Below are 27,687 nucleotides of genomic sequence, written 5' to 3' on the forward strand. Positions count from 1 at the left end.
CTGCTCCGTCTCCACATCATTTTTCTCCTCATACATGTCGACACAAACGTACCGACACACAGCACACACACAGGGAATGCTCTGATAGAGGACAGGACCCCACTAGCCCTTTGGGGAGACAGAGGGAGAGTATGCCAGCACACACCAGAGCGCTATATATATACAGGGATAACCTTATATAAGTGTTTTTCCCCTTATAGCTGCTGTATGTTTTAATACTGCGCCTAATTAATGCCCCCCTCTCTTTTTTTAACCCTTTCTGTCTGCAGGGTAGAGCCAGGGAGCTTCCCTCCAACTGAGCTGTGAGGGAAAATGGCGCCAGTGTGCTGAGGAGATAGGCTCCGCCCCCTTTTCGGCGGCCTTATCTCACGGTTTTTTGTACATTCTGGCAGGGGTTAAATGCATCCATATAGCCCAGGAGCTATATGTGATGCATTTTTTGCCATGTAAGGTATTTCTGTCATGTTTTATTGCGTCTCAGGGCGCCCCCCCCCCAGCGCCCTGCCCCCTCAGTGACCGGAGTATGAAGTGTGCTGAGAGCAATGGCGCACAGCTGCAGTGCTGTGCGCTACCTTATTGAAGACAGGAACGTCTTCTGCCGCCGATTTTTCCGGACCTCTTCGCTCTTCTGGCTCTGTAAGGGGGCCGGCGGCGCGGCTCTGGGACCTATCCATGTCTGGGCCTGTGTTCGATCCCTCTGGAGCTAATGGTGTCCAGTAGCCAAGAAGCCCAATCCACTCTGCACTCAGGTGAGTTCGCTTCTTCTCCCCTTAGTCCCTCGATGCAGTGAGCCTGTTGCCAGCAGGTCTCACTGAAAATAACAAACCTAAACTAAAACTTTCACTAAGAAGCTCAGGAGAGCCCCTAGTGTGCACCCTTCTCGGCAGGGCACAGAAATCTAACTGAGGCTTGGAGGAGGGTCATAGGGGGAGGAGCCAGTGCACACCAGTTAGTCCTAAAGCTTTCTTTAGATGTGCCCAGTCTCCTGCGGAGCCGCTATTCCCCATGGTCCTTACGGAGTCCCCAGCATCCACTTAGGACGTTAGAGAAAACGTGAGTACATTTCCACCGAGTGTCGGGTACTTCAGTTGGCACATGAGAGTGAATTTCTGACCCATGGATATGCAGCCTTACACACAGACAGCTATCTATACTGTGTAATGGAACTGGCTGGCGGAGGGGACCTGTTCCAGTTTCTGAAAAAGAACGAATTCCTGGACCCATACACAATAACATTTATTGCGGCAGAACTGGTCTGTGGCTTGCAGTTCATGCACTCCAGAGGAATTATACATCGAGACCTCAAATTGGGGAACGTTTTGCTGACCACTGACGGGCATGTAAAGATCACAGACTTCGGTCTGGCCCAAATGAATGCATATGGAAAAACCAAAGCCACAGTACTTTGTGGAACACCTGGCTACATGGCTCCAGAAGTTTTAACTCGCCAGCCATACAGTGCAGCTGTAGACTGGTTTGCATTTGGTGTTATGCTCTATCTACTCATCTTGCAAAAGCACCCATTTCCTGGAAATGCTGCCGTGAAAAACATAAGGATCCTTGAGCGAGAACCAACATATTCAGGGCTTACTGATCCTGTAGCAAAGGACGTTTTATCCCAACTCCTGTGCAAGGACCAGTCCCTACGGCTCGGGGTAAATGGCAATGTGAGGAAACACCGCTTCTTCTCCTCAATCAACTGGAAGGAGATAGAAACTGGAAAAGCAGAGTCCCCAGTCAAACCACACATGGAGTCCATGGATATAGATGAAAAACAACAAATTCCTGTGTCCTACGGTGAAGCTGACAAAAAGAAAATTCCTGCCAAGTACCAGAGACTTTTTGATGACATCCAATTTGTCTGCCCTAAATGGGGTAAAACCTATCATAACGTGCCAATGAAACCAGATGCTATATCATCGGTTGATGGCGACGTGCACAACAACAACTAGAAACATCTTATACCTGCTGCCTGCTCCTACTTCGGCTACGTCTCTGTCGATATAAAAAGATTACAGGCCACTAGAATAGTGAGCGGTGATCAGCTGAACATCTTATATCGTGATAGGGTGGGTGGAGGGTGGGACTCGAGCTGCAGCCACCTCCACGTGGTGAGTCCTGGGTTGTTGCATGTATTTGTTTGCAACAAGCTGAGAGCTGCAGGCAGAGGGTAAAAGATACCCTACTGCTCCATTTTAGATGATACGGCTATGTTGAGCGCACTTACTACATGACACTATACGGTAAACAGAGCGTGTATTACGAGTCAAAACTATTGTATTCTGCTACTTAGCAAAAAAGAGTACGAGAAAAAGCGCTTCCTGAGCGCTTTGCGGTGGTTTTTTCTGGACATGCCTATAGGGCGTAAATACAAAATCTTTATGCGCCTGTTGGCGGATTAAGATATTATCGGATTTTGAAAAGCTAAACTGCAATCATCTTCTAGAGTGGTCCCAGAATTTTTTTCCTCCCTCACAATTTATGTGGCATATTTTTTTTTTTTGACCCACTTTTCAACCCACCCTAATATACATTGCTCACTTAATAAAATAAGATGAAAAAAAATAAAGATGTCTTGTTTAAATTCTGTATATGGATTTACTATGCATTGTGATAAGCCAAGGATTCCAAGGTTCTAACCTGTTCTAATACCTTTCCAGTACACTCAAAATTTGAGTTTCCTTTTATGTTTTATGTACCAGGGAATAATATACTTAATTTCTACAGGACCTAATATAACCTATTTTGACTGTCAGAATCTAAAAAGACCGAATACTGTTACTTACTGTAAGTTGAAACGATATAAATTTACAGTGGAAACGTGTGGAATGAGTAGTATTCATATGCAATTCACATATACAGATACGTCCTGTTAAAATCTTGCTGATTAGCATACGCAGTGCAAGTGGCGGATACGCTCGCACCCATGACCCTTCAGCTTATACGGGATTACAACCACCTGCGACATATCGCATCGTGGGAACAAATGCTGCAAGAAGTAGCAAATAGCCCCCAACAACATGAGTGCCCAGGTCGGGAGTAGGGCCACTTCAAAAGGGGCATTGCTTTGCAAGAATGCAGATGTTGCGAGCCATGCGTCCGGTCTTTGTCATTGTGGGGGCATATCCAGCACTATGTGAGCTGCTGGCCATGACCCCAGCCTGTCTCCAGTGAATAGACGCTGTGTGCATGCGCACATCAGCTATTCACCACTGCTCTACAGCAGAGCAGCGAGTGGCAGGGAGCCACCCAACTCTCCCTCCCCCCCCCCCCCCCCCCCCACCACAGGACACTGCGGCCCACGGATGGGACAATACCAAAATAAATGGGACTGCCCCACAAAAATTGGGATAGTTGGCAGATATGGTAGCAGGACACATCTGTAATAAAGGCACAGTATTTTAAACATAATGATCTGCTGCGTGTTTTTGTTTTATTTTCATACAAAAGTATAAATTCCGAAACTGGGATTTTTAAAACCTATAAACATCCTAAAGCATGAATTGAAAAAAAACACCTAATTTTAGTTTTTTAGATCTTAAAAATCCTGGGCCTAATAATGAGATACAGATGTGTCATATACTATTGCTGCAACATGCCAAACAGCCCTTGCCCTAGGCACAAACTGGGGGCGGTTAGGGTTAGGCACCAAGGGGGAGATTAGGATTAGGCTGCCGGGAGGGAGAAAGGGTAAAGGTTAGGGGGTTGGGGAGAGGAGAGAACCACCCTTACTCATACCTGTTGAGTTCGTAACAATCGGGATCCCGGCGTCTGTATTTTGAACGCCTGGATCCCAGACGTCGGTAACTCATACTGCTCCCATCGGTATATTATGTTTCTCTTTTCTGGGCCTGACTTGCGCTTAGTGATTACTTAACATATATTTTATGTACTTATTGCTATGTCTGAGTATGTCATTATATAGGTCTACATGTGGATTATCCATCAAGCAGTCAATATTTAGCATGACTCTGAAAAAAAAATGCATTGACTATGATAAAAATACACTGGCATAAAGATTTCTCTCAATAAAATCCTCAAATAATTGCTCAGGGGCAAGGTGCACTTATTTTTTACTATTTAATACTACTAAATTTTGGTTAAGGACTTGTGTTTATGCAATAACACAATCAAAGTCATGGGAGTTTAAATTCTTCTGTTTAAAGTTCCAGCACTATAAGTCAACACTTCGCAAATAAGCACAACAGAGTAAATGATCCATAATCTGACCTGCTCAGGAAGATGAAGGATAGTATGTTCATCAGAGTTAAACTCGCAGAGTGATTTGTAAGCTGAAGTGCAGACAATGAGATCCTAGAAAGGAAGAATGAGTCACCTTTAGTATACGGCCAAATAAAAGGTACTGGACAAAAAGATGGGAAAGATTTTGGCAAATGAGGGTCAGCGCACATACTGAAAGAATGGACTGTTAATTAAGGAAATAACATCCCAACATGGTCAGGGTCACGTATAAAATTGCTGGACCCCCCAGGTTGCCTATAACTATAGCTAGTTTATTAAAGGGTAAGTGCTGCAGACATTGGTAGACTCAGTGCTGAAATAACATTTCTGGCAATACTGTCTGTACATAGGGGTTCAACAACCTATTAAACATCTAGGGGTATATTCAATTGACGTCGAAAGCTGCCGTCTGTCGAAAAGACGACAGTTTTTGACTTTTTTAGGTCGGAAGGGGTTCCAACCTATTCAATATTTTCGACAAGTTGAGGTAGTCGACTTGTCGAAAAGCACGTGGATCGGCGGATTAGCTGCCGATCCACGTGCTTGTGTCGAAAACGGTCGGTTTTGGCCCCCTTTTCGACTATCTCAGTCCGACTGAGATGTGGGACCCAGAGGAGGAGAGGGGGGAGAGCCGCAGGGAGACGGGGGACAGCCGTGGGCATATAGGGGAGATAAGCGCTACAGCACAACGCTGCAGCAGGATGTCATACAGCCGCACCGCTCACAGCAGCATCCACCCGGCTCCAGGAAGTGAGGTTACGCTTGCTGGAGCCGGGTGGATACTGGCATGAGGTCGGGCGGCTGTGTGACATCCTCCTGCAGCGCTACTGTAGCGCTGATCTCCTCCGTCTGCCAGCGGCTGTCCCCGCTGGTATCCCTACGGCTCCCCCCCCCCCTCTCCTCCTCTGGGTTCCTCATCTCAATTCGACTTGTAAAAAGTCGAATTGAGATGAGATTGAATAGAGGTTGTCGGATCCATTCCGACAAATACATGTCGGAATGGATCAACGCTAATTGAATATACCCCCTAGAGTATTACATTTTGTGTACATCTATTTTATCCAGTGGTGCAAGTAGAAATATTTTCTTAGTGGTACAGAGTGTCGAAAAATGGGCGTGGACATGTGTTGTGAGGGAGCATAGCCACATGCTGCTAGTGGCTACATGACACTAGGTTAGTGGCCACATGACATAGCCCCCTTTTTTTTTTTTTTATCTGGTGGCAAGGCTAAAAATATATAATAATGCCTCCAATATATTAGAAATATATAGCGATACCTCCAGTATAATAGAAATATATAGTAATGCCCCAATTTAATAACAATAATAAGATTTTACTTACCGATAAATCTATTTCTCGTAGTCCGTAGTGGATGCTGGGGACTCCGTCAGGACCATGGGCATTAGCGGCTCCGCAGGAGACAGGGCACAAAAATAAAGCTTTAGGATCAGGTGGTGTGCACTGGCTCCTCCCCCTATGACCCTCCTCCAAGCCTCAGTTAGGATACTGTGCCCGGACGAGCGTACACAATAAGGAAGGATTTTGAATCCCGGGTAAGACTCATACCAGCCACACCAATCACACCGTACAACTTGTGATCTGAACCCAGTTAACAGTATGACAACGTAGGAGCCTCTGAACAGACGGCTCACAACAATAATAACCCGATTTTTGTACCAATAACTATGTACAAGTATTGCAGACAATCCGCACTTGGGATGGGCGCCCAGCATCCACTACGGACTACGAGAAATAGATTTATCGGTAAGTAAAATCTTATTTTCTCTAACGTCCTAGTGGATGCTGGGGACTATTTATCGGTAAGTAAAATCTTATTTTCTCTAACGTCCTAGTGGATGCTGGGGACTCCGTCAGGACCATGGGGATTATACCAAAGCTCCCAAACGGGCGGGAGAGTGCGGATGACTCTGCAGCACCGAATGAGAGAACTCCAGGTCCTCTTTAGCCAGGGTATCAAATTTGTAGAATTTTACAAACGTGTTCTCCCCCCGACCACGTAGCTGCTCGGCAGAGTTGTAATGCCGAGACCCCTCGGGCAGCCGCCCAGGATGAGCCCACCTTCCTTGTGGAATGGGCATTTACATATTTTGGCTGTGGCAGGCCTGCCACATAATGTGCAAGCTGAATTGTACTACACATCCAACTAGCAATCGTCTGCTTAGAAGCAAGAGCACCCAGTTTGTTGGGTGCATACAGGATAACAGCAAGTCAGTTTTCCTGACTCCAGCCGTCTTGGAAACCGATATTTTCAGGGCCCTGACAACATCTAGCAACTTGGAGTCCTCCAAGTCCCTAGTAGCCGCAGGTACCACAATAAGCTGGTTCAGGTGAAACGCTGACACCACCTTAGGGAGAAACTGGGGACGAGTCCGCAGCTCTGCCCTGTCCGAATGGACAATCAGATATGGGCTTTTGTGAGACAAAGCCGCCAATTCTGACACTCGCCTGGCCGAGGCCAGGGCCAACATCATGGTCACTTTCCATGTGAGATATTTCAAATCCACAGATTTGAGCGGTTTAAACCAATGTGATTTGAGGAATCCCAGCACTACGTTGAGATCCCACAGTGCCACTGGAGGCACAAAAGGGGGTTGTATATGCAGTACTCCCTTGACAAACTTCTGGACTTCAGGAACTGAAGCCAATTCTTTATGGAAGAAAATCGACAGGGCCGAAATTTGAACCTTAATGGACCCCAATCTGAGGCCCATAGACACTCCTGTTTGCAGGAAATGCAGGAATCGACCGAGTTGAAATTTCTTCGTGGAGCCTTCCTGGCCTCACACCACGCAACATATTTTCGCCACATGTGGTGATAATGTTGTGCGGTCACCTCCTTCCTGGCTTTGACCATGGTAGGAAAGACCTCTTCCGGAATGCCTTTTTCCCTTAGGATCCGGCGTTCAACCGCCATGCCGTCAAACGCAGCCGCGGTAAGTCTTGGAACAGACATGGTACGTGCTGAAGCAAGTCCCTTAGCGGCAGAGGTCATGAGTCCTCTGTGAGTATCTCTTGAAGTTCCGGGTACCAAGTCCTTCTTGGCCAATCCGGAGCCACGAGTATAGTTCTTACTCCTCTACGTCTTATAATTCTCAATACCTTGGGTATGAGAAGCAGAGGAGGAAACACATACACCGACTGGTACGCCCACGGTGTTACCAGAACGTCCACAGCTATTGCCTGAAAGTCTCTTGACCTGGCGCAATACCTGTCCCGTTTTTTGTTCAGGCGGGACGCCATCATGTACACCTTTGGTCTTTCCCAACGGTTCACAATCATGTGGAAAACTTCCCGATGAAGTCCCCACTCTCCCGGGTGGAGGTCGTGCCTGCTGAGGAAGTCTGCTTCCCAGTTGTCCACTCCCGGAATGAACACTGCTGACAGTGCTATCACATGATTTTCCGCCCAGCGAAAAATCCTTGCAGTTTTTGCCATTGCCCTCCTGCTTCTTGTGCCGCCCTGTCTGTTTACGTGGGCGACTGCCGTGATGTTGTCCCACTGGATCAATACCGGCTGACCTTGAAGCAGAGGTCTTGCTAAGCTTAGAGCATTATAAATTGCCCTTAGCTCCAGTATATTTATGTGGAGAAAAGTCTCCAGACTTGATCACACTCCCTGGAAATTTTTTCCGTGTGTGACTGCTCCCCAGCCTCTCAGGCTGGCCTCCGTGGTCACCAGCATCCAATCCTGAATGCCGAATCTGCGGCCCTCAAGAAGATGAGCACTCTGTAACCACCACAGGAGAGACACCCTTGTCCTTGGAGATAGGGTTATCCGCTGATGCATCTGAAGATGCGATCCGGACCATTTGTCCAGCAGATCCCACTGAAAAGTTCTTGCGTGGAATCTGCCGAATGGAATCGCTTCGTAATAAGCCACCATGTTTCCCAGGACTCTTGTGCAATGATGCACTGACACTTTTCCTGGTTTTAGGAGGTTCCTGACTAGCTCGGATAACTCCCTGGCTTTCTCCTCCGGGAGAAACACCTTTTTCTGGACTGTGTCCAGAATCATCCCTAGGAACAGCAGACGTGTCGTCGGAAACAACTGCGGTTTTGGAATATTTAGAATCCACCCGTGCTGTCGTAGAACTACTTGAGATAGTGCTACTCCGACCTCCAACTGTTCTCTGGACCTTGCTCTTATCAGGAGGTCGTCCATTTTCTTCGAAGAAGAATCATCATTTCGGGCATTACCTTGGTAAAGACCCGGAGTGCCGTGGACAATCCAAACGGCAGCGTCTGAAACTGATAGTGACAGTTCTGTACCACGAACCTGAGATACCCTTGGTGAGAAGGGCAAATTGGGACATGGAGGTAAGCATCCCTGATGTCCCGGGACACCATATAGTCCCCTTCTTCCTGGTTCGCTATCACTGCTCTGAGTGACTCCATCTTGATTTGAACCTTTGTAAGTGTTCAAATATTTCAGATTTAGAATAGGTCTCACCGAGCCTTCTGGTTTCAGTACCACAATATAGTGTGGAATAATACCCCTTTCCTTGTTGTAGGAGGGGTACTTTGATTATCACCTGCTGGGAATACAGCTTGTGAATTGTGTCCAATACTGGCTCCCTGTCGGAGGGAGACGTTGGTAAAGCAGACTTCAGGAACCTGCGAGGGGGAAACGTCTCGACTTTCCAATCTGTACCCCTGGGATACTACTTGTAGGATCCAGGGGTCCTGTACGGCTCCAGCGTCATGCTGAGAACTTGGCAGAAGCGGTGGAAGGCTTCTGTTCCTGGGAATGGGCTGCCTGCTGCAGTCTTCTTCCCTTTCCTCTATCCCTGGGCAGATATGCTTATGGGGACGAAAGGACTGAGGCTGAAAAGACGGTGTCTTTTTCTGCATAGATGTGACTTAGGGTAAAAACGGTGGATTTCCCAGCAGTTGCCGTGGCCACCAGGTCCGATGGACCGACCCCAAATAACTCCTCCCCTTTATACGGCAATACATCTTTGTGCCGTTTGGAATCTGCATCACCTGACCACTGTCGTGTCCATAAACATCTTTTGGCAGATATGGACATCGCACTTACTCTTGATGCCAGAGTGCAAATATCCCTCTGTGCATCTCGCATATATAGAAATGCATTCTTTAAATGCTCTATAGTAAATAAAATACTGTCCCTGTCAAGGGTATCAATATTTTCAGTCAGGGAATCCGACCAAGCCACCCCCGCGCTGCACATCCAGGCTAAGGCGATCGCTGGTCGCAGTATAACACCAGTATGTGTGTATATACTTTTTAGGATATTTTCCAGCCTCCTATCAGCTGGCTCCTTGAGGGCGGCCGTATCTGGAGACGGTACCGCCACTTGTTTTGATAAGCGTGTGAGCGCCTTATCCACCCTAAGGGGTGTTTCCCAACGCGCCCTAACTTCTGGCGGGAAAGGGTATACCGCCAATAATTTTCTATCGGGGGAACCCCGCGCCTCATCACACACTTCATTTAATTTATCTGATTCAGGAAAAACTATAGGTAGTTTTTCCACACCCCACATAATACCCTTTTTTGTGGTACTTGTAGTATCAGAAATATGTAACACCTCCTTCATTGCCCTTAACAAGTAACGTGTGGCCCTAAAGGAAAATACGTTTGTTTCTTCACCGTCGACACTGGAGTCAGTGTCCGTGTCTGTGTCTGTGTCGACCGACTGAGGTAAAATGGGCATTATAACGTCCCTGACGGTGCTTTAGACGCCTGGACAGATACTAATATGTTTGCCGGCCGTCTCATGTCGTCAACCGACTTGCAGCGTGTTGACATTATCACGTAATTCCTTAAATAAGCCATCTATTCCGGTGTCGACTCCCTAGAGAGTGACATCACCATTACAGGCAATTTGCTCCGCCTCCCAACATCGTCCTCATACATGTCGACACACACGTACCGACACACAGCACACACACAGGGAATGCTCTGATAGAGGACAGGACCCACTAGCCCTTTGGGGAGACAGAGGGAGAGTTTGCCAGCACACACCAAAAACGCTATAATTATACAGGGACAACCTTTATATAAGTGCTTTTCCCTTATAGCATTTTAATATATGTAGTCATATCGCCAAATCAGTGCCCCCCCTCTCTGTTTTAACCCTGTTTCTGTAGTGCAGTGCAGGGGAGAGCCTGGGAGCCTTCCCACCAGCATTTCTGTGAGGGAAAATGGCGCTGTGTGCTGAGGAGAATAGGCCCCGCCCCCTTTTCGGTGGGCTTCTTCTCCCGTTTTTCTGAGACCTGGCAGGGGTTAAATACATCCATATAGCCCCCAGGGGCTATATGTGATGTATTTTTAGCCATAAAAAAGGTATTATACATTGCTGCCCAGGGCGCCCCCCCAGCGCCCTGCACCCTCCGTGACCGCTGTGTGAAGTGTGCTGACAACAATGGCGCACAGCTGCAGTGCTGTGCGCTACCTCAGGAAGACTGAAAAGTCTTCTGCCGCCTGCTTCTGGACCTCTTCCATCTTCGGCATCTGCAAGGGGGGTCGGCCTGTGTTCCGACTCCCTCTGGAGCTAATGGTGTCCAGTAGCCTAAGAAGCCAATCCATCCTGCACGCAGGTGAGTTCACTTCTCTCCCCTAAGTCCCTCGATGCAGTAAGCCTGTTGCCAGCAGGACTCACTGAAAATAAAAAACCTAAAAACTTTTTCTAAGCAGCTCTTTAGGAGAGCCACCTAGATTGCACCCTGCTCGGACGGGCACAAAAACCTAACTGAGGCTTGGAGGAGGGTCATAGGGGGAGGAGCCAGTGCACACCACCTGATCCTAAAGCTTTATTTTTGTGCCCTGTCTCCTGCGGAGCCGCTAATCCCCATGGTCCTGACGGAGTCCCCAGCATCCACTAGGACGTTAGAGAAATATAGTAATGCCTCCAGTATAACAGGAATACAGCCACTGTCGCACTCCCAGTAACCCTGACAAAGTGAGAGGAGCCGTCATGTTGCCAAGCACTATGGTCTTGTTGCTTTGTGGCACATTATAATTGTGGTAATGGCAAAGTATGTGGTAGTGGGTACTGCGTACCTGCTGCCAAATTCTTTTGACCGAGCGTACTCGCATACTTGCGCCGCCGATTTTATCCCTGAATGGAGGGGCTCCAGTTTTACCCTCTCCTTTTGCGGCTGCAAGGTGCCGGGCGCATTGAAGTAAAGAAACTGAAAATAAACTACAGTATCCAGCAGCGCTTGTAGTTTACTTTCAGTTTATTCATTGCCGTGCGCCCAGCTCCTTGCAACTGTAGAGGGAAGCGGTGTTATGGGGGACCCAGAGTAAACGGGGTCACAGGGGGCAAGTTACCCATCTCTCCTTCCCATCTCCATCTCTTAGCAGGTCTCATAGCAATGTTTTGAAGGGGCCCTGTCCCAATGCTTCTAGAGAGAGATACCTCTCTACAGCAGTGCCTCCTTCAGATTGTGCCACATTACAGTGCCCCAGTGCATATTTTGCCACACTATAGCACATTATAACGGCCTCCAGCTGGTCCAGGGGCATAACTGGATATATTGTAAGCCCCAAGGCAAAAGCATGTAAGGGACCCTATGGTGAAAAATGTATATGAAACATGTAACTGTGACAGGGAAGGTGGCCCCTCTAAGCTCTGGGCCCCATAGCAGCTGCATTCCATGCACATATGGTAGCTATGCCCTTAGCCCTGTGCGTTACATTTTATTTAAATATACTACAAAACATCAGTATTATTTGTGTATCTTTTTAACCAGTATATTCTGGAAATTACTGTATTTATGCTAGACTGTGGAAAGTTTGGTAAGCCATAATGGTCTAGTTCTTACTTTACTCTGAGTGTGATTCCAGAGAATGCTGATAACCTCGGCTTTGAATTTCTGTAAAATAAGACACAGAATCTTAAAATTTACATGAATTTTATTTCCCCACACATTAATATAATAATATCATTTCTGTCTGCTTCATTCCCCAAAAACATAACTGCATTTCTGCACAGCACTTACTCACTGCAGGGATTGCATGACAGTTCCTAAAAGACCTGACTGGTGCGACAGTTCCCAGAAACTGGGACTGTCCTATCTAAACTGGGAGGAATGACTGCTCTAAGGTGCAAATGTGCACTAAAACAAGCAACATTTCCTTACATGGCCTAAGGATCACTGCAAATATGTATCTGCTGTATATAGCACAGTTATTACACAGGCCCCATTGATATAACAGATTATCACCTCCTTACTAATACAGAATACTATTACACATGTGGAAACAATTATTACACACATATTAAGACACACTAAATGTGAAAGGGCCTGATTCAGGGGTGCAGGCAGATCATGTGCGGCTGCCATTTAAATTCGTAAGTTTTAAAAACATGCAAATGTGTATTTATGCATTCCATTTGTGCAAGCCCTGCGGCGCCCACTTTGCATATCTGAGATAGTGAATCCGATCTCTCCACCATCGTTGCAATATTGACGACTTGAGCAGCCCCTCCCTGGCACAGAGTCTCCTTTGTAGCTTCCTTAAGATACGTCCATTGTGGATGTGGTGATGTGAGAGATCGCAGCCGCATATTGAAACACACCTACGATAGTCCCATTACATGCCTATGACACCTCCAAATTTTGCAAAGACTTTAGGTCACCTACCAATCTCCACCCTGAACCACCCATGGATCGCAGAAGCAGTCTCAAGTAATAGTGATGTCGCACGCATATGTGTATGCCATCGCACACTTTGGTTTTCGCATGTGCAGTAAGGGTTTACTAGACTTTTTGCACATGCACAATAGCAAAAAATTGTTCAAATATTCAAATATCAGTACTGTGTACACCTCGCAATCAGGCCAACTCTGAAACTGCCTTGTATGGGAAAAGAAGATTTATGTCTTACCTTGTTAAATCCTTTTCTTCGAGTCCATAGGGGGCACAGGAGTACTAACGCTTGGGGTATAGGCCGGCCGGGAGCAGGCATGCACCAAAAGGGTTACTTTAAAGTACCCAGCATGCCTCCCTCCCTGTCCCCTATACTCCGCTCCGCCGCCAGGCCCGCCAGTTTTGGTAGCAAGTCGAATGCAGGAGCAGTAGAAAGAAGAAGAAAGAACAGTACACTCACAAAAGACACAGAATACCACTGTGAAGAAGGCACACCACCTAAACAGGAATCCCATCCTGCAGGACAGGTGCTTCAGGGAGGGCGTCTTGTGCCACCTATGGACTTTAAGAAAAGGATTTAACAAGGCAAGACAGAAATCCTCTTTTACTTCGTCGTCCACTAGGGGGCACATGAGTACCAACGCTGGGACGTCCTAAAGCTGTCCCCACTAGGGCGGGGACGCTCCTGGACTGCGCCAAGGACCCTTCTCCCGAAGGCTGCGTCATCCGAATCGAAGGCGTCAAACGCATAGAATTTAATGGAAGTCTGGGCAGAGGACCACGTGGTAGCTTTACAAAGCTGCTTCGCCATGGAACCCCGAGAGGCCGCCCAGGAAGCTCCTACAGCCCGAGTGCAGTGGAGTGGGCGTTCACCCCCGAAGGAGTAGGAAGCTTTGCTGCCAAATAGGCATGGTGAATTGTTAACCAAAGCCATCGAGCTAAGGTTTGTTTTGACGCTGACCAAACCAGTTTATGGGAATCTTACAAGATGAACAGGGAGTCCGAACGTTGAATATCCTTGGTTTTGTCAACATAGATTCGGAGAGCTCGGACTACGTCCAAGGAAGCCTCCTCAGGAGAGGCAGTTGATAATGCCGGAACTACCATCTCCTGATTGATGTGGAAACTTGAAACCACTTTGGGTAGGAAACCTGCCCTAGTGCGGAGAACTGCCCTGTCTGAGTGAAAGACCAGGAAGGGTGAGCGCCAGGACAGAGCAGTAAGATCAGAAACTCTGCGAGCTGAAGATATGGACAAAAGGAACAAGGTCTTCCACGTGATCCAGCAGAGATCCGCCCTGTCCATGGGTTCAAAGGGAGTCTTTTGGAGAGCTTTCAGCACCAGGGAAAGATCCCAAGGGGCCACCGAAGCCACAAACGGTGGCTAGACATGAAGCACCCCCTGGAGAAACTTTTTCGCCTCTGGAATAGCAGCAAGTTGCTTCTGAAAGCAAACAAAGCTGAAACCTGAACCCTCAGGGACGATAACCTTAGGCCAAGGTCTAAGCCTGACTGAAGAAAGGCCAACAGACGAGGTAACCGGGAACGAGCGTGGGTTGGATTGATAACCCGCGCACCATGAAAAGTACGTTTTCCAGATGCAGTGGTAGATTCTGGCAGATTATGTTTTTCTGGCATTAAGCATAGTCCCGATGACTCGGTTGGAAAATTATTTTCTTCTCAGGACGGATGTCTCAATAGCCACGCCGTCAAAGCGAGACAATCTGGGTCTGGATTTAGACAGGGTCCCTGGGACAGAAGATCCCAATGTAGGGGCAGACGCCACGGGTTGTCTATGGACAGACTGAGTAGGCCCACATACCAAAGGCGACGTTGCCAATCTGGGACCACAAGTATCATTGTGCCTCCTTGTTTGAATTTCCGGATTAGCCGGAGAATCATGGAAATTGGAGGATAGGCGTACACGAGGGGAAATGACCAATAAGCGGTCAGAGCATCCACTAGGAACGCCTTTGGCTCTCTTGTGCGAGAGCCGAACCTGTTGACTTGTCTGTTGAGGCAGGATGGCATGAGGTCTATGTCCGGCATCCCCCATCGGGATACGAACTGATTGAACACCTCCGTGTGGAGTCTCCACTCTCCTGAGTGAACGTCATGCCAAGTGAGGAAGTCTGCTTCCCAGTTGAGTACTCTTGGAATTAATACCGCCGATAGCGCTGGAAGATTTTGTTCTGCCCACAGGAAAATCTTGGTTACCTCTTGCATGGCTCCCCGACTGCAAGTGCCGCCTTGGCGGTTGATGTATGCCACGCCATTGCGTTTTCTGACTGGACTTTGACCGGTCGACCTTTGAGAAGACGATGAGCCGCACGTTGTGTTGAGAATTGCTCTCAATTCCAGTACACTGAAGGGGAGTCTGCTTTATCGAAGAGTCCAGTGACACTGGAAAGCATGGGTCTCCAAGACCGCTCCCCACCCTCGAAGACTGGCATCCGTGGTGATCATGGTCCAGTCTTGAATCCAAAATAGTCGACCCTTGTCGAGTTTGGCCCGGAGGAGCCACCATGTTAAGGTCAATCGAAACTCCGGTGTGAGGACCATGGTCTGTGATCAGATGTGGAGAGGAGATCCATCCAACTTGTGAAGAATCTCCCATTGTAGAGGACAAGAGTAGAACTGGGCGTACTCTACCATATCGAACGCTGCTACCATCGAACCCAGCATCTCCATGCAAGCATGGACTGGAACGGTGCGATGGTGAAGAAGATTCCTAATTCTGAACTGAATGACAGTTATCTTTGTCCTGAGGCAGAAACACTCGCTGTCCTCTGGAATTCAAACGCACCCCTAAATGAAAAACTGCTTGAGAGGGCGTTAACGATGATTTTTTCCAGTTTATTTTTCAGCCGTGAGACTGTAAAAACTCCACCGTCAAATGAATGTGAACTGAGAGTATCTCGAGAGTGCCCCAGAAGCAGGAGGTCGTCCAGGTAAGATAGAATTCTAATTCCTTTGCGTCTCAGATGAGCAGTCATTACTGCCATAACTTTGGTAAAAACTCATAGAGCCGTGGATAATCCGAAAGGCAGGGCTCGGAATTGGAAATGATTGTCTTTGACAGCAAAACTGAGATATTTTTGATGGGTTGGACGTATTGGGACATGTAAATATGCATCCTGAATGTCCGGGGATGCCATATAGTTACCTGGTTCCAAAGCTAGAACAATTGTCCTGAGGGATTCCATGCGGAACTTGGAAACTCTCAGGAACAGGTTTAACTCTATGAGGTTGAGAATCGGCTGATAGGAACCATCCGGTTTCTGAACCAGAAAGAGTGAGGTATAGAAACCTTGACTCCTCAGCTCCGTTGGTAACGGGACAATGACGTTTGAGGCGAGAAGGGAGCTGACTGACTCGTGTAGAGCTGCTGCCTCTCCGGAATCCCTCGGAAGCCCCATGGTGAAGAGTCTTTTTGGAGGACGGCGCCAAAATGTCAAGGTGTAACCGTGAGTCACTACTTCTCTGACCCAGGCATCCATTGTAATGTCCCACCATTGCGGAGCAAAAGACAGCAGTCGGCCCCCCACTCTGGGATCCCCCAGAGAGGGGCCCGCCCCATCACGTGGCAGATTTTTCGTCTGGCTTGGTGGCCGGGCATCTGGTAGCCCAAGGTTGCTTTGTGCGAGGCTTGGTGTTCTTCGCCTGGGTCTGGTAACGAGAGGAGTTCTGGCCCTTGGCTCGTCCCTGTATACGAAAGGGGCGAAAGGAAGTGTTAGGCTTAGGGGCTGCTGCAGATAGAAGAAAAGCTGTTTTAGCCGTAGCCAGTGAGGTAACAATATTATTTAATTCCTGTCCGAACAGAGAATCCGCTGCATATGGTAATGCTTCTAGAGCGTTCCTGGAGGAAGTGTCTGCCCTCCAAGAACGCAGCCATAATGATCGCCTTGCAGCCACTGTGGAAGCTCAAACCTTAGATGTAAGGATGGTATTGTCCAGGGCAGCTTCTACGAGATAAGAGTTCGCCTTTTCAATATTCCTCGCCAGGACCGACAACTGTTTCCTACTAACATTCAAAGAAAGGCCCTGGTGAAGCTGGTCTGCCCAGCAAGCGATCGCCTTAGTTACCCACGCCGAAACCAACGCCGGCCTGGTAATGGCACCAGCATGAGTGTAGGCTGTTTTAAGGACGGTATCCAATTTGCGATCTGTGGAGTCTTTAAGAGAGGAAGTATCCGGAATCGGAAGAACCGAGGAGCGCACTAGGCGTGCCACATGTGCGTCCTCCGGAGGTGGGTTTTACCACTTGGACCTTGGATGGAAATGGATAAAACGACTGAAATCATTTAGAGAGCTGAAACAGTTTAGACGGCTTAGCTCAAGCTACTTCCAGCAAGTCTTCTAACTTTGCTGAGGAGGGAAATTGTGTTGAATCCTTCTTCGGTGTCTTGGAAGTTGGGGCAGGATCTTCATGCTCAATATCCAGGACCGGTCTGCCCTGATTGACGAGGGTCTCAACCTCTGCTACTGAAAGAGAATCCTCTAAACCTGTAGCTGCGTCCGGATCAGAGTCCCCCGACCTACTTTCCTGGTCAGAAGTAGGAGACTCAGAGTCTGAACCCCTTTCCAAAAGACGGGTGGCAGTACCACTAGAACTATGTGCCCGTCTGGGATGCTTTTCTCTCTCCAGAAGCTGTTGCATGGAGGCCGAGACCTGGGATAGACCCTGGACCGATTGGGCCAGTACACTAACCCATGGTGGTTCCACCTGTGGAGAAGGAAATGGATAGGACTGACCTGGTGCCACGGTACTAGGTGGTGCAGAGTTGTGTGGATCCGCTTGTGGCGTAGCCAAATGATCCACAAGCTGTGTCATAACCTGCACAAGGGTAGTTGCCCAAGACGGTTATTGCAACACAGGTGCAGGTGGGGGATCCACATGTGGGGGGACACTTACACACGTCCTGCAACTACCAGTGTCCAATAAATCCTGTAGAGATAAAATATTACAGCATACTATGCAAGTGGGAGGTTCGAGTGTAAAAACTTTCCTGTTTCTAGATGACATTGTAAAATGTAAGCAGGGTACCCCTGCACAGAAAATAGCACTGTATCTCACAACAGACGCTGTAGTTAGCACAGACCGTACACTGCGTGACCCTCTGCAGAATAAGACTCTGTACAAGGGACGTGAGGTCAAGCACTGCACAGTGGTAAACCACAGCCAAACACACAGACACTCAGCCACACAATGCCAGAAAACAATAAAGGGCCAAGGTACTCAACTGTCCTGTGAATGTTCAGCAGGCAGGAGAAAATAACTGAGCCCGGCTACTGGAGCGGGGTACAGGGGAGACAGTGGCCAGACTGTCCTCTCTCAGCAACTCAAGCATGTGAGCTAAAATGGCCGCTGAGCATTTTTAGGGAGGGACTGAGAGAGGAGGACAGCCCAGGGCAGACCTTGAGCCAGGCTACTGGTGAGCCATGGGTTGGGGGAGGGGCGGCAGGCTGGGCACCCTCCCCCTCAGATGTTGGACCCCAGGGACGTTGCCCACCTGACCGGCGGATAATGCCCTGGTGGTCTAGTGGTAAAAAGGCGCAGTGAACTGGGCCCCCACTGATCTGCCCACCCGCTGGGTCCCTTCAACGGTAGGGGGTCGCCGCACACTGCGGCACTCTACCCACAGGGAGCAGTGTCAAACTCACCCTCCGGATCTGGTCACGGCTGCTGTAGCTGCCTGTAGTCCCCACGGCGGTAGTACCCGGCCTAGTCACCGGCGCTGCCGCCCGCGGACTCTGGGTGTAGGAGCGGGCATACTGGGCGCTTAGTGCGCCAGTATCCCGCTCAGCTTCGCTGAAGCTATCTACATGAAAAAAAAAAAAAAAGTAACCCAGGCTGTATTAACAGCCACCTAAAAATATGGTGCCCACTCCTGCGGCATCAAAAGAAAAACTAGCGGCGAGGCGGAACATAGGGGACAGGGAGGGAGGCATGCTAGATACTTTAAAGTAACCCTTTTGGTACCTGCTGGCTCCCGGCCAGCCTATACCCCAGCATTAGTACTCCTGTGCCCCCTAGTGGACGACGAAGAAAAACTCATTGTTACCGATTATCAGCAAAGTCTGGGCAATTTATTGTTTGGAATACACATATAGGGCGGTATTTAAATGATATATCACGCCCAATCGCCTTTCTTAAGTGACCCCCGTTATCGCGCATATTGTGCCCATAGTAATCAGGTTTAGCTGCCTAACGGGTTGGGTGCCCTCACTATCGCGGGGGTAGCGAGCTGAAATGATTATACCACGCCTGTCAGCAGAAACAGAAAGGGTGTAGAAGGGGGTGAAAAGAATTGAATACCGCCCACAGTATCCTACATAGCACTGATTAGTCTTCTTAATGTATTAGGCATATGGATGGATTATCATGGTGCTTCACCCCAACATCAAGACTAAACTATGAGCCTCTCCTTGTATATATGCTTTCAGGGGCCACATCATGGAATCCTCCTATTTTTTATTTTTATTTTTGCAACCATGTACATCCAATTTCCCAATTGAATATCAGGGCATACTTTTTTTATTGTAATTCTAATTTGACTTGGTCTCTTAATTGATACTGTATATATATTTGTTTGAACATAACGATTTGTAATTTATTCTCAAATTGAAACTCCTCCCCCTCCCACATACACTATTTCCCTTCTTTACCCCTGTCATTTATATATATTACAAAATCAAATAAGCAGAATAGAGAAAAAAATGAAAGCTCACTTACATCATAGTCTTCTGTGTTTACAATTAAGGAGGGGACCAAGGCAAAGACTTCATGTAACACTTTGAGCACCAGGGGTCGCTTGTCACAGCCTAGTTTAGGAGATAGAGCATTCCAAGTAGACCGAATGTCCACCACCTAAAGATAGCAATGTACACATGCAAATTCCCCAACATTAGGATTTCACGGTATTATAAATAAATCAACAACATCCTTAACATATTAAGGTACTACTGTATGTACAAATAAGAACTGATTCACTGTACATATACATTTAGGATAACCATGTAGAAAAATCTGTGTGTGCAGGGGACTCTGGGTAAGTAGAGGAGTGTAAAGAAAATAGGATTTTAATACCTACCGGTAAATCCTTTTCTCTTAGTCCGTAGATGATGCTGGGGTCACTTCAAGAACCATGGGTATAGACAGGATCAGCAGGAGACATGGGCACTTCAAGACTTTCAAAGGGTGTGACCTGGCTCCTCCCTCTATGCCCCTCCTCCAGACTCCAGTTTAAGGAACTGTGCCCAGGGAGACTGACATTTCAAGGAAAGGATTTATTGTTAAACCACGGTGAGCATCTTACCAGTTCACACTGCAAGCATGCATTCAACAGAACACAAGCCAACGGCATGAAGAAATTTGCAGCAATATGCCGACAAAAAAATGTAACACAACCTGTGTGTAACCTCAACCAATAACTGCAGATACAGTACGCACTGGGACGGGCGCCCAGCATCCTCTACGGACTAAGAGAAAAGGATTTACCGGTAGGTATTAAAATCCTATTTTTTCATACACCCTAGAGGATGCTGGGGTCACTTCAAGAACCATGGGGTTTATACCAAAGCTCTAGAATGGGCGGGAGAGTGAAGATGACTCTGCAGCACCGATTGACCAAACTTAAGGTCTTCATCGGCCAAGGTGTCAAACTTGTAGAACTTTGCAAATGTGTTTGACCCCGACCAAGTAGCTGCTCGGCAAAGTTGCAATGCCGAGATCCCCCGGACAGCCGTCCAGGATAAGCCCACCTTTCTAGTAGAATGGGCTTTCACTGATTCCGGTAACGGCAATCCAGCCGTGGAATGAGCATGCTGAATCGTGTTCCAGAACCAGCGTGCAATGATCTGCTTGGAAGCAGGACACCCAACCTTGTTGGGAGCATACAGGACAAACAGAGCCTCTGTTTTCCTAATCTGAGCCGTTCTGGCGACATAAATCTTCAAAGCTCTGACCACATCCAGAGATTTTGACTGAGCGAAGGCGTCAGTAGCCACGGGCACGACAATAGGTTGGTTCATGTGGAAAGAGGAAATCACCTTCGGTAAAAATTGCTGACGTGTCCTCAATTCAGCTCTATCTTCATAGAAGATCAAATAAGGGCTCTTGTGAGACAAGGCCGCTAACTCAGACACCCGCCTTGCAGAAGCCAATGCCAACAGGATGACCACTTTCCAAGTGAGGAATTTCAACTCCACCTTCCGGAAAGGTTCAAACCAATGTGACTGAAGGAACTGCAACACCACATTACGATCCCATGGTGCCACTGGAGGCACAAATGAAGGTTAGACGCGCAACACGTCTTTCACGCAAGACTGAACTTCCGGAAGGGAAGCTAATAGTTTCAGAAAGAAAATTGCTAATGCTGAAAACTGGACCTTAATGGAGTCCAACTGCAGTCTGCATTTCCCCCAGCCTGTAGGAAACAAAGAAAATGCCCTAACTGAAACACTTCCGTTGAAACTGTCTTGGATTCACACCAAGGCACATATTTTCTCCAAAAACGGTGGTAATGTTTAGACGTTACTCCTTTCCTGACCTGAATAAGAGTGGGGATGACTTCCTAGGGAATACCCTTTCGGGCTAGGATTAGGCACTCAACCGTCATGCCATCAAACGTAGCCGCGGCAAGTCTAGGTACACGCACGGTACCTACCGTAGTAGGTCCTCGCGAAGAGGAAAAGGCCCAGGATCTTTTAATGAACAACGCCTGAAGATCTGGGCACCAAGCCTTCCTTGGCCAGTCTGGGGCAGTGAAAATTGCCCGAACCCTTGTTCTTCTTATTATCCCGAGAACTTTTGGGATCAGTGAAAGTGATACACTGACCGGAATAGCCACTGGGTCACCAGAGCATCTACTGCTATTAACTGATGGTCTCTTGACCTGGAACAATTTTTCTGAAGCTTCTCGTTGAGACGAGAAGTCATCCTGTCTACTTGAGGAACTCCCCAAAGACTTGTCACCTCTGCGAAGACTTCTTGGTGGGGGTCCCACTCTCCCGGATGGAAATCGTGTCTGCTGAGAAAGCATGCTTCCCAGTTCTCCACTCCCGGAATGAAAATTGCCGACAGAGCCCTTACATATTTTTCTGCCCAGAGGAGGATCTTCGTCACCTCTACAATTTCCGCTCTGCTTTTCTTTCCGCCTTGCTGTTACACTGTCCAACTGGATCTGCACGGGGTGATCTTGAAGATGAACCACCAGTTGAAGGCCGTTGTAAATGGCTCTCAATTTCAGCCTGTTCATGTGAAGTTAGGCTTCCCGACTTTAGTATTTTTCTTGGAAGCTTTTCCCTTGAGTGACAGCTCCCCAGCCTCGGAGACTTGCATCCGTGGTTACCAGGACCCAGCCCTGAATCCCGAACCGGCGTCCCTCTAGTAAGTGCGAGGTGTGGAGCCACCACAGGAGTGAAATCCTGGCTTTTGATAACAGGATTATCTTCCGGTGTATGTGTAGGTGGGATCATGACCACTTGTCCTACAGGTCCCACTGGAATACCCTGGCATGGAACCTGCCAAACAGCATGGCCTCGTAGGCCGCCACCATCTTCCCCAAAAACCGAATGCACTGATGGATCGACACACTCGATAGTTTCAATATCTGTTTTACCATCTTCTGGATTTCCAGAGCCTTTTCCCCCGGAAGAAATACTCTGAACTTCTGTGTCCAGAATCATCCCGAGAAAAGACAATCTTGTCGTCGGTTCCAACTATGACTTTGGATAATTCATGATCCAACCGTGTTGTTGGAGTATTGACAGGGAGAGTGTGATGTTTTGTAACAACTGCTCCCTGGATCTCGCCCTTATCAGGAGATCGTCTAGATAAGGAATTATATTGACTCCTTTTTGACGCAGGCGAAACACCTTGGTGAATTATCCTCGGCGCCGTGGAGAGACCGAAAGGTAACATCTGGAATTGGTAATGGCAATCCTGAACCGCAAATCTTCAGATAAGCCTGGCGAGGAGGATAAATGGGAACATGCCGGTAAGCAACCTTTATGTCTACAGACACCATGCAGTCCCCCTCCTCCAGACTGGAAATCACTAACCTCAGTGATTCCATTTTGAACTTGAATCGTTTCAAGTGGAGATTCAGATTTTTATTTTTATTTTTTTAGGTTTAGGATCGGTCTGACCGATCCGTCCGGCTTCGGAACTATGATGAGGCTTGAATAAAACCACTCTCCTTGTTGTTACAAAAGGTACCAGGACTATGACCTGATCCTGACATAATTTTAGGATTGCCGCTGTTACCGCTTCCCTTTCTGGAAGAGAAGCTGGCAAGGTCGATTTGAAACATCGCCATGGTGGGGAACGTCTTGAAACTCCAGCTTGTATCCCTGGGACACTATTTGCAACACCCAGGGATCCAGGTCAGACAGAATCCAACCTTGGCTGAACAGTTTGAGATGTGCCCCCACCTGAGCGGCCTCCCTCAAAGGAGCTCCAGTGTCATGCTGAAGATTTGGCAGAATTAGGGGTAGACTTCTGCTCCTGGGAACCTGAAGCCGTTGTGGACTTTTCGCTTTCCTGTATTTATTGGGCCGAAAGGACTGGATGTGCGAGTGATAGGTCATTTGTGCCGGTGCAGGCGCAGAGGGCAAAAATGACGACTTACCTGTGGTAGCCGTCGAGACTAACGCATCCAGGCCATCGCCAAATAAGGCCTCACCTTTATATGGGAGAGCCTCCATGTTTCTTTTGGAATCTGCATCCGCGTTCCACTGGCGAATCCCCAACACCCGCCGAGCCGATACAGCCCTGGTAGCGGCTTGTGAACTCAAGAGTCCAATATTTCATTGCCTCTAGCATGTATGCGGCAGCGTCTTTGATATTCCTTAACGTAAGTATCTCATCTTAATCAATTGTGTCAATTTCTGATGACACGCTTTCTGACCATTTTTCAATAGCGCGACTCACCCACGCGCAAATAATAGTGGGTCTGAGCAGCGTACCATTTGCAACATAAATGGATTTTCATGTAGTTTTCAACTTTCGGTCTGCCGGTTCTTTCAGTGACGCCGTGCCCGGTGCAGGGAGAATTACTTTCTTTGTCACCCTGGACATCGCACTAACACAGGGGGTGACTGCCGGGAGAGAATATATTAAGCTTGTGGGAGGGACTCTTATTAGATCTACTTCCTTGGAGTCCCTATCGTCAACACAGGACGGTAGCAATAGCCATAATATTTGTAAATGGACTTCGTGTGACCCACGGAGGGTCGCCTGCAGATGGAAGAAGAGAATCCTGAAAAAAAAACACATCTTCCACATATCCAGCATGCAGTATTAGATACAGACTTATCTAATCTCCTATTGATGCATACTACCACGTATTTCTTTCACCCATGCAGGCTCTTGGTGTGGCGGTATCGTCACCACCGCACAACTCTGTGTCCCCACAATGGCTTCCTCCAGGGAGGAACTCCCTGCCTCAGACATGTCACACACGTGTACCACATACACTCACAGACACACTGGGACTTATAGGGAACAGACCTCTGTCAGATGGACACAGAGAGGAAAAACCAGCTCGCACCCCAGCGCCAAGCACACACAATCTGTGAAACAAATCATTGAACACAGACCTGCAGCGCTTTTATTATAATACAAGCACCATATACATCTCCCCCCCCCCTTTTTGCACCCTGATACATGTCAGTAGTGAAGGGAGGGCCATCGTGAGGAGAAAATGGCGCTGATTAGTGTGCTGGCTTAGTGAGAAAGAAGCCCCGCCCCCATAGTGGCGTGCTTTACTCGCTCTTAACTAATCAGTTAATTATACTGGCGGGGGTTCCTTTTTGCCATAAACTAAGTTTTATGCTGCCCAGGGCGCCCCCCCCCCCCTGCGCCCTGCAGTTCTCAGCAGTGTGTGTGTGTGCTGTGAGGAAGAAGCTCCGCCTCCGTAATGGCGCGCTTCCTTCCCGCAATTTTCAACCAATATTTATACTGGCGGGGGTTAGGATAATGCCTTGGCACAAATGTCCCCTCATGCCAGTGTCAGAATGAGGATTTATATGCTCCCGAGGGCGAGGGCCCCGCCCCCTGCACCCTGTAGTGCCGCTGTGTGTGGAAGCATGGCGCGCAGCGTGCGATTGATGTGCAGCACCTCAGAAGCCGTCACTGAAGTCTTCTTTGCTTCTTCTACTCACCTGTCTTCTGACTTCTGGCTCTGCAAGGGGGGTGACGGCCGGCTCTGGGAATGAGCCCCTAGGCGTACCTAGTGATCAAACCCTCAGGAGCTACTGGTGTCCTGTAGCCAAAGAAGCAGAGCCTTGAAACTCACAGAAGTAGGTCTGACTTCTCTCCCCTAAGTCCCACGAAGCAGGGAGACTGTTGCCAGCAGGTCTCCCTGAAAATAAAAAAACCTAACATGAAGTCTTTTCCAGAGAAACTCAGTAGAGCTCCTCAGAGTGCATCCAGTCTCACTGGGCACAGAATCTAAACTGGAGTCTGGAGGAGGGGCGTAGAGGGAGGAGCCAGGTCACACCCTTTGAAAGTCTTGAAGTGCCCATGTCTCCTGCGGATCCAGTCTATACCCATGGCTCTTGAAGTGACCCCAGCATCCTTTAGGACGTATGAGAAAATATAATATGAGAAGTTCTCAATATTTCCGGTTTAGGGGCTAATTCAGACTGGATCGCTGCAGCAGTCTGAATTTTTTGGTGGAGTGTGCATGAGCCCAGTGAGATGCTAAAAGCATCTACGGGCTGCGATCGCCTCTGCTTGATTGACAGGAAGAGGTGGTCGCGGGGCAGGAGAGAGGGTGTCAACGATGTTAGAACACCATTGGTGGGGCGCGGTCCGGACAACACAAGCGTGTACGGACCATTGGGGGGGGTCGGGCAGCGGTGGATGCGTGACGTCACACACAGCAGATGCAACCCGGGACGTGGCAGGTAGTGGCCTGCCAGTGAGCTATTCGTCACGTGCAAAAGCATCGCCGCCGTGCAACGATTTTGTACCTGTGCAGGGGGTGGGGTTAGGGCCTGACATGCGGGGCGGTCTAGCCCTGTGCTGGGCATCCCCCCGCATGTCAGAGTTAATGATCGTAGATGTCCTAAATATAGCACATCTACGATCAGATCTGAATTACTCCTTGGCAACAATACATTCTACTAAACTAATAAATCTACTGATTGCATTGTTATATAGATCCATGATAATATCTACAACGGGGCATTTTTTAATGAAAAATTGGCAAAGTCATTAATACAATACAATATATAAAAATGTTAAGAAATGTATATAAAAGAGAAATTAAATAATTGGAGATCTACATAAAAAAATTGCTTTCAAATGCACAAAATGGCAAATTTATTAGACAAACAATAGAATAAATCAATGTTATTTTCTTCAAGTGTTTATAAAGCATAATGCTTTAAAACAGGGTTCCATTCTAATATAAAATAATAAAAAATATAACAGAAACAAAAAATAAAAATGTGCAGTTATCCATGGAAGGAAGGACCTTATTCAGCTTCAGTTGCAGTTTTGCAATTTTAGCAAAACTGCAACTGGCTGCGAGTGCATGCTGGGGGCACCCAGCACAGGGCAAAGCTGCCCAGCATTCAAATACCACCAGCGATCGCATCACTGATTTGTAGAAGCCCACCTGCCTCCGTAGCCTGGCTGCGAAGGCAGGTGGAGGGCAGCCATTTTTATGGTTGCAGCGGCCGCGCGTGATGTCACACGGCTGCTGGAACATGTCCCCGTTTCTGACGACACGCCTGCCCAGCACTGAGTCGCCACCTTCGCAACGCCACGCTGCTGCCCCGCGAACGCCTCTGCCTGTCAATCAGGCAGAGGTGCTCACATAAGTGAGATGTAATCGCATCTTACTGTGTGTGCACGCGTAGTACGGCTGCTGCTTGTGCGCACTGTGTCCAGTGTCGCCGAGCCGTACTGCAAGAGAAAATACATTGATTGTAAATACATGGTATCAGCAGTAGTAACGCGTGAATCATTATATTTCAGAACAGGATATTTTGCATTATATAAGGAATAAATGAATCAGAGCAGTCGGCTGTCTATGTTCCCTCACCTCAGCTTGGAATAAATGATGAAGCCCCTGCAGTACTAATACTGCGGGAGTGGCCTGGTCAGGTTTTGTGCATTCATTCAAGACTTGGGTGATAGCAGATAGCATGTCAGCTCCATGCTGGTAAGGCCTAAAATATTGGAAGATAAAAAATACTACATTTACAATGACTTTCGTAAAATATATAAAACAACATGTCTATAGCTAAACAGTATTCGCACAGACAGATACAATTCAGGAGGGACAATGCTATACTAAACCTTCCATAACAGACTGAGAGACCTTAACCCTTCTGTCATGTGCATGAACCACAGTATGCAAAGGTGAATGAAAACAATACCTTAACAATTTAGTTAAATACAGTATTCAGCAGGATGAGCATTCGGTCTCTTATTAGCTAATTCAGTCAAAACGCCTAGTGTACGATTCAGAGGTGGGACATATTACGATTCAGCCGCAAATGATCAATGGATTTAGTTCTGTGCATGCGTCGGAGTCACACTGTGCAGGTGCTGCAAAGGTCTTGCAGTGCGGCTCTAGAAACAGCCTGACAGGCTCTCAGTGTTTGGTGGTGGTGATGGTGAGTGTTGGAGAAAACGGAGGCATGTCGTTTTGAGGGCGTGCCAAAGCTAGTAACTGTGACTTCTAATGCTGATTCACAGGGCCCTGCTTGTGAAAGCTTAAAGTCTAAAGGAAATGATACAGTAAGCTGTGATTCTGAAACATGCACTGGCTATTTATTTATTAAAT

The 27,687-nt window shown here is 47.8% G+C and overlaps 1 protein-coding gene across 3 annotated transcripts in view; it reads right to left on the reverse strand.

The window, feature by feature from the left end:
• FOCAD (focadhesin) overlaps positions 1–27,687 on the reverse strand; it is an 872,056-nt gene that overhangs the window by 482,173 nt on the left and 362,196 nt on the right. For all 3 annotated transcript variants that reach the window (XM_063914161.1, XM_063914160.1, XM_063914162.1), the window contains 4 exons: positions 26,941–27,067; positions 19,617–19,751; positions 12,054–12,104; positions 4,231–4,314 (listed from right to left, as the gene is read on the reverse strand). In XM_063914161.1, the coding sequence (XP_063770231.1) occupies positions 4,231–4,314; positions 12,054–12,104; positions 19,617–19,751; positions 26,941–27,067 (397 nt within the window). The remainder of the gene's footprint in view (positions 1–4,230; positions 4,315–12,053; positions 12,105–19,616; positions 19,752–26,940; positions 27,068–27,687) is intronic.

The sequence above is a fragment of the Pseudophryne corroboree genome, chromosome 1, assembly GCF_028390025.1.
Source record: "Pseudophryne corroboree isolate aPseCor3 chromosome 1, aPseCor3.hap2, whole genome shotgun sequence".
NCBI lineage: Eukaryota > Metazoa > Chordata > Amphibia > Anura > Myobatrachidae > Pseudophryne > Pseudophryne corroboree.